Source organism: Eschscholzia californica, unplaced genomic scaffold (assembly GCF_041429995.1).
Source record: "Eschscholzia californica isolate CP2 unplaced genomic scaffold, dmEscCali1.0.p SCAF_5, whole genome shotgun sequence".
Taxonomy (NCBI): domain Eukaryota; kingdom Viridiplantae; phylum Streptophyta; class Magnoliopsida; order Ranunculales; family Papaveraceae; genus Eschscholzia; species Eschscholzia californica.
This window is the reverse complement of record NW_028238472.1, coordinates 27,151,781-27,162,971: the sequence shown is the minus strand read 5'-3', so window position 1 is coordinate 27,162,971 and position 11,191 is coordinate 27,151,781. Positions and strand designations below refer to the sequence as shown.

General features: G+C 39.0%; 1 protein-coding gene across 1 annotated transcript; it reads left to right on the top strand.

Moving 5' to 3' along the window:
• The first annotated feature begins 10,176 nt into the window (after positions 1-10,176).
• On the top strand, positions 10,177-10,659 carry LOC147538054 (uncharacterized). The gene has a single exon (XM_086642939.1). The coding sequence runs from the start codon at positions 10,177-10,179 to the stop codon at positions 10,657-10,659; it is 483 nt and encodes a 160-aa protein (XP_086499065.1).
• Positions 10,660-11,191: the final 532 nt, after the last annotated feature.

Here is an 11,191-nt window from a genome sequence, read left to right as displayed (position 1 = left end):
AAGAAGATCATCAACTCCGATTGATTTAAGGGTTGTAGAGTTTATGCTAGAAACCAACTACGATTGTCGAATTACGAAGTAATTCGCGGCTAACTTCGATCGGATCCTAAATCGGGTTACGCATAAGAATGGGTATTTAATCGGATGATATGACTAGTGGGAGTGTGATATAACAATGGGAATGTCCCATAAACATATCCCATAGGCCTAAATAGAATTTGGGCAAAAGATAGCGAAAAGGCCTGAAATAAGGGTTTTGGGCCTAGACCGATTCGGGTACTTCTAGGACTCGGATTTGGCTGAATTTGTTAGGGTAAGTTTCTTATATATACAGAAATATATCTGAAAATTTTTGTGGTGTTTGGAAGCCCCCTCCTTAAGGAATTGAGAAAATACCCAAAGTTGTTATTTTCGACAATTTCCCTAAATCTTATTCTAAAGGGTGTTTTAGGAAACCTAAAAGGAGGTGAATTCTTATTAGGGTTCTATATAAACACTCTTAGGGCAGAGAATAAGGTGTGGAATTTCTCTCTAAGCTTGCTTACTCTACCACATCAAGTAGAGAAGAGAAAGTGAGCTAATTCCCAAGCTATCTTCTAGTCAAGCAAGAAGGTCTTATTATTATCAAACCACCATTGGAGTGCTAGAAAGCTTTCAAGGAGAGAGATTAAATACACCGTTCGGTGTCCCAATTAGAGTAGCGACAATTGGAGCTCGTGGTCTTCTTTAATCTATTCTACTAGTTCGAGGGAAATAGCGATTAAGGTAATCTACTATCTCCTATTAGTTTAATTGCTAGTTTATGCATGTTGATCTTGGGAGTACTAATATGTCGACATTAGATGTCTGAGATTCCGCTTTTACGAAATTAGTAGACACCACCATAACCCAACAGTGGCGTCAGAACCTCTTGCAATTAACTAGTTTTTGCTAAGAATCGAACTAGTTCATATTTGATATGCCTGATAGTTTGATAAATTGAGTTTATAAAAGTGTTTTAAAAGTATTTTAAACTCATGATTTGATTACAATGAATAGGATTCAATTAGTTTTCAAATTTATAATCAAAATTGATGATTGAAAGTGTTTCAAAACATTGAATTTGATTAATTTTGGTTTTTGAAAAAGGTTTTCAAAATTGTTGTTCTTCATGAATTAGGAATTCTCTCAAGAACAAGAATTTGGTTTTTTAGAAGTTTCTAAAAAGCTGGGATTTATGGCTTTTAGAAGCTATACATGAAAAAAAAATATATAGAAACATGGAGTTTTCCAAAAAATTTGGAAACTTCGGAGTTTCCAAAAAAGGAAAAATTGGAAGCTTCCAAGTTGTGCAAAGTCCTGGCCGAATGTGTCCAAAGGACGCGTGCCGACCCAGAGACGCGTCTCGGTCGAAAGACCGAGACCGACTCGGATTGTATTTGAGTCGGTTGCGTCTGGACATATGGGGCCTATGACCCGTCTGGGACGCGTCCCAGCACCCGAGAGCATCTCGGACTAGGTCCGAGATGCATGTGCCACTCGGAAAGACTTAGGACGCGTCCCAGCCACCCGAGAGCATCTCGGACTGGGTCTGAGATGCATAACTTGGCACCAGACGCGACAGGACGCGTCTGGTTGCTCGGATGGTCCGAGCACGTCTCGAATTCTATCCGAGACAGCTGGAGACTCCAACCAGACGCGTCTGGTGCATCCCCAAGCATCTCGGTTACATCCGAGATGCACTAGGGGATGCGGCTTATGGTCAGGATGCATCTGATGCATCCGGACGGCTCGGCCAAGGGTCCAGATGCATCTAGATGAATCCGGACCTAGGCCAAACGTCCTGGTTGCGGCCAGGACGCGTCCTATGACCTTGGCCGAGCCCGAGACGCATCTAGATGCGTCTGGCTCGGCCATACCAAGTCTAGGCTGGCTTTGGGCCGTGCCCATTCTTGACCCAACCATCTTTGGGCCGGACCAACCTTATGGGCCTTGACTTCCGGGTCTTGGGCCTAGACCAAAAGTTGGTCTTGGGCTATTCCGAAGATGTCTGAGGATCTTAAGGCCAAAGTTTCATGGGTCTTGACTCGAGTGGGAGTTTTTTGAAGAAAGTCTCAACTTTTTCTCCCGGTCCCACCAAATTATGACCAAAAATCAAAACGGATCATCCGATGACCCGAAAAAGTTTTTCTCAAAAACGGATTTCAAATATCGTTAAAAGTCAAACCAATATTTTTTTCGAAATTGACCTGGGCTTTCAAAACCCCAAAACAGAGTTTTTCTTAAAGTTGATTTTAGAAATCATAAAAGATAAAACCGGAACGCACCATTAGTCGAATTTAGACTTAAGGTCCGTAATGTGACATGTGATGTCGAAGAAAGTATCTCCCAAGATTATCATGCATATATAATTCTTAGCCTTGATATATTATATAAATGCATGTGATGTGAATGCGGGAAACTAGTATGGCCATAGATTTATTTATTTATTCTTGTTTTAAGCACGGATGGGTGCATGCTTTGTAATTAATTTTAATTTCAAGTTTATACGATCTGCTAATCGTTAGAGTCTTGTAATTAGACTTTAGGGTCTATGAGTCCATTGAAGAAGCTCAAGGATGAAATCCAAAGGCGAATGGGAGAAATCAATGGAGGTTCAAAGATGACGATCTAAGACGAACCAAAAGGCGAAACAAGAAGAAAACCAAAGGAGATTAGATCTTCTAGGTTAGGGGCCATACTAGGATCCATGTCTGCTTGATTTACTTTCTCACACGCATTTACTTACTTATTTACGCTTTATGTCGTGGATGTTAGTTAGGTTAAATAGTTCACTATAACAAACGCCTGACTAGCGTAAAAGTCCCCAAACGTAATCTTGAGTAATCGCCTATCCAGATTAAGACACCCTTTGCGCCCTTGTTCGAGGAAGGTGGGTCGGCCTTCGCAGAGTACCTCCTCTACCTTGGGACAATGCGGGTAGGCCTTTAGAAGAGGCCTACATGTCTAAATGGTTCTACTCAACGAAATCAGCAAAAGCGTTTTGGATTCTCGAGGCAAAAGGATAGATTAGTCATTCATCAATGAAATCTATCAACCAAGAGTCATAAGGTATGATCAGTCAAATAGTTCGCTCACCCGGAACGACGAAGTCAAAGGGTAGGGCCTTCGTCCGCTTTACTCCGAAGAACTGGGGTCTTGGAATCAATTATTCAATCGGGGATGATTTTATCAAATAATGTGGGAAAACTAATGTTTTTCAAAAACGATAACGAGTTTTAAAACTTTGCCATTTCTTTTATGTAGTTTTAAAGATGATGAAAGATATTTTCAACTTCCGCTCACTTCTCGAAAAGGAGAAGCTGAATGAGCACAACTTCCTCGACTGGGGGAGGAATCTGGGAATAGTTCTCAGGATGGAAGGCAAGCAACATGTACTAGAAACTCCAATTCCTATATTGGATGCTACTTCGACAAAAGAAGAGATAGATGAAGAAAAGAGTGTGCGGAAGAAGGCAGAGCCTGTAACTTGCTTAATGCTAGCAACCATAGAACCGACTCTCCGGGAGCAGTTCATAGACATGGATGCTTACTCCATGATGCGACAACTTCGGGAAATGTTCCAGAAACAGTAGACACCACCAAAACCCAACACAACCATCTCATGGCCGGCCATAGTAGCATTGGTTAGGGGCACCCCATTTTATGCCCCATTCCTTCTATCTTGTTCCGAATCGCTATTTGAACCCTTTTATGCCCCACTCTTATGTGTAGTCCGTTGTAGGATCTAGTCTATGTTAGCCGCGAATTACCGAAGTGATTCGACGATCGCAAGCGGCTTCTAGCAAAGCAATACGATCCCTAATTGAACCGGACTGGATGATCTTCATTACTTATTCATCGTTATCCTAACTGACAAATTGATCGCATTGTCATTTTGGTCGAAGAACACTCCTTCGGAAGGATATCTCCTTCAGACCGAACGGATATATTCTTCAGTCTCCCACTTGTCCTTAGAACAAGTGCAATGCTCGATTCCCATGTCACTTCGTATCTCATCTGATACGTCATATCTTTTCAGACTTTCTTGATCTGGAGATCAACTGTCAAACCAAATGATTAACCTTCAATCCATTTGAGTACGACCGTACATTTTAATGTGAAATCTAGTGAACCAAAATACTAGGCTAATTAAACAAAATTAAAACTCGCAATTAAGTGCACGAACCGTATGTGAATATGGTACGTATTACGAAGTCGATCCCACTGAGATTTGTTTGGAATTAAACCTAAACCTAAAAACAAATAAACTAGGAAAGTGGACACTTGATTTTAGAGAAGATATTTGGAAAACTAAAAATTGAAACTTAGAAAATAAAGTTGTGATGAAAAACTATAAGTTGGTAAATCTAGGATATTGGAATTCACCACTAACAATCATATTCGAATCTAATATCTAATTCAAATTATTATCCCTCTTTTGATAACTCAAAAATTGTTAGAAATCAATCTTCAATTTTCGGAAAATAAGACGATTAAACCCTTTAACAATGATCAAAACCCATAACCCACTTCACTTAAAATATATTGCAATTCAAATCCAAGTTATTAGTTTATTCGACTAACCGAAGTACGATTAATTTTGAAACTTTAAGCACATTAACAAGAGATAATAAAATAAATATGATATTAAAATTCAAATACTCATGTTAGGGTTTCATCCTCTATCCTAGTGGAAGAGTTAGAAACCCATGGATATTAAATACATGGTTCAAGAATAATAAACAAGTAAAGGAAAAGAGTGAAGAAGATAAAACCGAATTGATATTTGATGAAGCCCGTTACTCCCGTCTTTCTCCAAAACTTGTCTTCAATTGTAGCTCAAGAATCTCCCAAGACTGTACTCCAAAAGAAGCTAATGGCTCTCTTGAATTGGTCCTCCAAAGTTGTAATCAATATTGAGGTGTGGAGGTGTGTTTTCAATTGAATGGGTTGGACCCTTTTATAATTAGGAAAAATTGATTAAGTTAGAAACTTCTTATAAATATCTCCCAGCCGACTTCCATCTTGAGAACCGCCTACAATTTCTCAATTAGGTGGTTTGCAATTGAAAGGCGCTTTAATAGAAGGATTGAAGGGAAACGAAAAAGGAAAACAAAAACAAAAACGAAAACAAGAAGAAAGAAGAAGATGATGAAGATTGCTATGGTTCGATAATAGGCGAAGATATTTTGCTCCCGGGCTGAGATATTAGTTACATAGTCAGTTATTGCCGGAGCCTCTTCTTTTGGCGGCGCATTTAGTTATTTTTTCGGTTATTTCTGCTTTTTCAGTCAGTTATTGGCGGTTTTCCGCTGATATCTTGACGATCTTCTCGATTTAGGCTCTTTAAAGTCTGAAATCCTCTCATTCGTCGCTCTAAAGGGGCATTTTTCTGCGAGATTTAGTCTCAATCTCTTACTGTCTTTGTCTTTATCACTTTGGTTTTCTTGTAACTTTGTTCTATGGAGTCTGAAAACTCTCAATTCCTACGTCAATTTGAGGCATTATCAACAAATGAAATTCCTCCTATCACGGTAGAGGGAGGTGACATTAACGCTTGGGAATCGGATCTGATCAAGCAAGGAGTGGTGTGGTTCCAAAGCCAAAAGAAAATTGACATTGGATTGGCCATGTATCGACTTTCTCGGTTAATACATGGACCAAACAAATTTACCATATCGAAAATAAAGGACAATCTCTTTCTCATCAAGTTTATGACTGCATCGGAATTGGACATTGCTTTAGAAAGCTCCCCTTGGGTTATGCAAGAAGAACTCATAGTCTTACAAGAATGTCAGGCGGAAATCTCCCCAGGAGACCATAATTTTGACTTTTTTTGGTTTTGGGTTCAATTGCATGGCATTCCTACTAGTCATTTAAATAGCACAATTGTGAATAGACTTGCAGGAACGTTGGGGACATTCATTCCGACTACTAATGAAGATGCTGTGAAATGGCGTCTATTTGGCCGTGTTAGAGTAAACTTCCCTTAAACCAACCTTTAACTCCGAGAGTTAATCTAAAACTCTCCAATACCAAACTCATTTCTATAGAAATCAGGGTGGAGAAACTTCCAAGATTCTGTATCTACTGTGGTTACATAGGCCACACTATGAAATTTTGTTCTACTGTGTTGGCTTTTGGTGACCTCTTAAAACATAATCTGTCTGAAGTTGATAAGAACCGTGTTCTTAAAGCTATGACTCCAAAGTTTCCTGAATCTTTTAAAGTCCCATTTTCCACCAGAAATCCCATAAAAGAATTGGGGTCTTCCAGTCAGGACTTAATTCCAAAATTGCAGGATTTAACCATTGATAATAATGAGAATAGTCCAATAGAAACGGTTTGTGCTAAAAACCCTAATATTCGTAATAATTATGGTAATTTATTGTCTAGTTTGTACCAGGTTAAACGAAGCAAGATCCAAACAGAACAAGGAATAGCTTCTATTCATACAAGTGACCTGTATCAGGATACACAAGAAAAGTTGGTTCACAACAAAGGCAACATTGCAAGTACGAGTAACTCGGTGGATGATGAGATGCTGCTCGCTGATGTCAGAACAAAGAAACAATACAGAAAGACACTGAGATCGTCACCAAGGCATGGCAATGAGGAACGGGCCACGGCAGCCCTAATGCCGCCCCAACAATGAATGTGTTTGCTTGGAATTGTCGGGGCTTGGGGAACAACCCGACAAAAGAAACTCTGAAACAGTTCCTCGGTTCCACTAAACCATCTGTTGTATTTCTCTCGGAAACGAGAATTTCTAATTATATCCCTCTACCTTGTTTTAATTATTTTAATCTTCCTAATTTTATTTCAGTTCCCTCTGTTGGTCGTAGTGGTGGACTAATTTTACACTGGTCAAACGACCTTAAATTACATATTCACCATCATTCTTCCAATCTCATACATGCTACGATTATTCAGGACTCAGATAATATCCCTTGGGACATTTTCTGTGTCTATGGTCCGCCCCAAGTGTGTAATAGACTACCTTTCTGGACCGATTTATTGACGAAAATTGAGGCTACGTCAAACCCCTATGTGTGTTTAGGTGATCTAAATGCTTTGTCTGAAAAAAGTGAAAAGTGGGGTGGCAGTACTAACATTCCATTTATGACTCAATTTCAGAAATTCATCCAGGATGCTCAATTATTAGATCTCGGATTCAATGGACCAGCCTACACCTGGACTAACAGCAAATCTCTTCATCTGACGAAAGAAAGACTTGATCGAGTTCTCAGCAATTCCAGTTGGCTTATGAAATACCCGGAGGCGGGAGTTTTTCATCTACCCCGTTATAACAGTGACCATGCCCCAATCTTGCTGAAACTAATAACTCATGGAATTCCAGTCAACACCATATCAAAGTTTGAGGTCTTTTGGACCAAACATGAGGATTACAAGTCGGTTTTTCAAGAGAAATGGTTGAACACCACGGGCCCATTTGTTGGGAAAACCCGACAGATTAAAAATGAAATTAGAGGATGGAGTAAACATGCGTTTGGTACGTTGAAAAATAGACTTACTATTTTGAAGAAACGACTTCTAGATATTCAATCCCTCATCTCTACTACTGAAATTCTAGAAGTGGAAAGTAAAATTCAAGAGGAGATTCTGTATCTGAAAAATCTACAATGTACAAAGGCTGAACAAAGAGCGAAGTCCAAATGGGTTCAGAATGGAGATCGCAATACCAAGGCGTATCACTTGGCAATGTCGGTTCGAAGACAGAAAAATAAGATTCACCAGTTAACACTATCAAATGGACAAACCATAAATGAGTTCGATGACATCTCAAATGAACTCATTGCTCATTTTCAGAATCTATTTTCGGCTGAACCAGTGGAACAACCGCCAACCGAAATTCTTCATGCATATAAGGTCTTTACATCTGATCACCTGGCCAACATCTCAAGGATTCCCACTTTGGAAGAAATAAAATCAGTCGTCATGACTATGGGATCGATAAAAAGCCCGGGGCCAGATGGTTTACCATGCTTTTTCTACCAACACAACTGGGACTCGATAGGGACAGAGTTGGTTCACTATATTCAGGAAGCTTTTAAATCAGGTTCTATCGATCCATCTATTAATCAGACGACTATTGCATTGATCCCAAAGATTAGGAATCCGAGTATGGCCTCGGATTTCAGACCGATAGCCCTATGCAATACGGTTTATAAATTCATCACAAAAATCATAGCAAATCGTATTCGGCCACATTTAGATGAGTGCATTTCTTGGTCCCAAAACGCTTTCGTGCCAAATAGACAAATTGTTGATAATATCATTATTACTAAAGAACTTATGCACTCCATGAGTAAATCAACCAGCAGGGAGGGCACATTTTCTTTAAAAATGGATATGGCCAAAGCTTACGACAGGGTTAATTGGGACTTTCTTAATAAAGTCCTAAAAGCTTCGGGTCTGGATGGACCTATTTTAAACCTGATTATGTCATGCATCACTAGTGCGAACTTTAATATCCAGGTCAATGGGAAAACAGTAGGCGACTTTTCGGCCTCTAGAGGCCTTAGGCAGGGATGTCCGTTATCTCCCTACCTATTCATTCTATCCTCACAGTTTCTCTCTCTCTTATTTCATTACTATGAATCTCAGAACATTTTTACAGGCTACAGAATTAATCCGGCTAATCCCAGCATAACACATCTGCTGTTTGCGGATGATCTGATAGTATTTGGTTCAACAAACATTCAGAATCTAAATGCAATAAAACAATTGATGAATCAATATGCTTCCTTCTCGGGCCAGAAGGTAAATTTCTCCAAGTCTTCTTTACTTTTCAGCAGGGGTGTCCACCAGGATATACAGAATCAATTTGTCGATCAGCTCTCGGCTCCTATTATGGTGGAACATGAAAAATATCTAGGATCGTTAATTCTCAAGAAAGGTAATCGTATTCAGAGTTATTCTTGGCTAATTGAGAAATTCAAAAACTCTCTATCAAATTGGAAAGGCAAGTATATAACTCAAGCAGGTAAAACTGTCTTAATTAAATCTATTCTATCTGCTTTCTGTACTTACCCTTGCAGCTTTCAGCTATTACCAAAAAAGATCATAGAACAACTGGAGAAAATAGAGAGGGATTTTTGGTGGAACCATTCTGATCAGGAGACAAGAATTCATTTTACTAAATGGGATATACTAACTAGTCCAAAACATAAAGGTGGTCTGGGCATTAGATCAATAGAAGAGGTAAACCTAGCCCTGATTGCAAAAATGACTTGGAGGTTTGTCACAGAGAGAAATTCAATTTGGGTTAAACTTTTAAAAGCAAAATATCTCAAGCAAGATGACTATTGGAATGAAACAACCACAACAGGAGCTTCAAGTTTTTGGCAAGCAATGGCAAAGACTAAAAATACTATCAGGAACAATGTCATATGGATGGTAGGAGATGGTACTAACATAAAGATAAGATCGGATCCTTGGATTCCAGGCATACTAAACAATACACCAATCATTACTAATGAAATGCCTACTTACATCTACTGGGTGTCTGATCTAATAGATAGTAATCACAATGCTTGGAATATGGAAATCATAAACACATACTTTGATGCAACTACCATTTCTGCTATTCAAAACATCAGTTTACCACAATCTGTTCAAAGAGATAGGTTAATTTGGTGTCCTGTGGAAAATGGGAAATTTACCACAAAGTCTTACTATACCCAAATCAAAAATTTGCCTACAATTTCAGCATCAGCCATAACTTTTCCTTGGAAATTATTTTGGAAAAAGAATCAGATGGAACCAAAGGTTCAATTGTTTATATGGAAGATGGTGCATGATGGCCTACCCACGTTGGTAAACATTGGGAAAAGGGTGAATCATATAGTTCAAACTTGTAAACTATGCAACACAAATCAACAGGAAGATAGGTTTCACCTGTTTGGAGACTGCCCTAAATTCAGAGAGCTTGCATCGATGGCTGGGATCAATTACCTGTACCAAGGAGATCGAGAACCCATTAGTTTATTATCAAATACCATCACATCAAACCAACTCGATGATTCAGAATGGTACAAAATCACATACCTACTGTGGGAATGGTGGAAATCACGAAACGAAGCTCACTTCCAAAACAAAGAGATCGACCTGGCTAGATGCCTCTGGTAAGCAATGGATCAAATAAGGTATGTTTCCAACCTTGAACCAAATCAGGTTTCTAACAACTTGTTGCAGGTTAATCGATGGATTCCCCCTCCGATAGGTAAGATCAAAATAAATTTCGATGGAGCATATAGGGAAAACATGGCTTCGTGTGCGGCCATTGCCAAGAACAGTGAAGGAGTAGCCATGTATTCGAAATCAAAGCTCTTACAACCAAAATCCCCAATTTATAGTGAGATGGAAGGGTTGAAGTGCTGCTTGGAGCTGGCAAATGAATTAGGGCTAGAAGATTTTATAATTGAGGGGGATTCTAGGGTTTTGATAGAAGCAATTTCAGCCGTTGATGGAGATATCCCGTGGCGCCTAATCAGGGAGATTGAAAGGATTAGGGTTATCATCCTGGAAAAGAACGTGGAGGTGTCTTATTGTAATAGAGTCTACAATAAGGACGCCCATTTGTTGGCGGCTTCGCTTTTAGTCCCTATGTTGTAACATTTGGTTTTTAGTCCTTCATGTTTCCCTGTTGGGCTGTAATGTACTCCAGTTTTAATGTTATGGGTTTATTCTCAAAAAAAAAAAAAATAGAAGGATTGAAGGGCGGTTTAATAGAAGTTCCTGAAGTGCCAAGGCAATTTAAACCACCAAGCTTGTTTCCTTATTTCAATTCACGTGGGGGGTAAGCCGAATATTCCTCTTCAGTCCCTAATAATCACGAATTGCCCCTTGTAGAATGGACAACTACAGAACACACCTCATAGTAACTACATTTTTAGAACCTATTCAATCTTCAACCACCAAGTCTCCAGTCAATCAAATATCTTCACCAACTTCTTATAATTAATAACTTCTTTGTATCTTTAGGAGTTTCCTACAAAAATCATGCAACTTAACTAATTCCACCAAAATTAATACGTAAAGATTGTAAAATATAGTCCGAAAAAGGAGTACTTTACGTACTCATCAAACATCCTCAAACTTATATTTTGCTAGTCCTTTAGCAAAACAGAAAAATACTATACTAAGA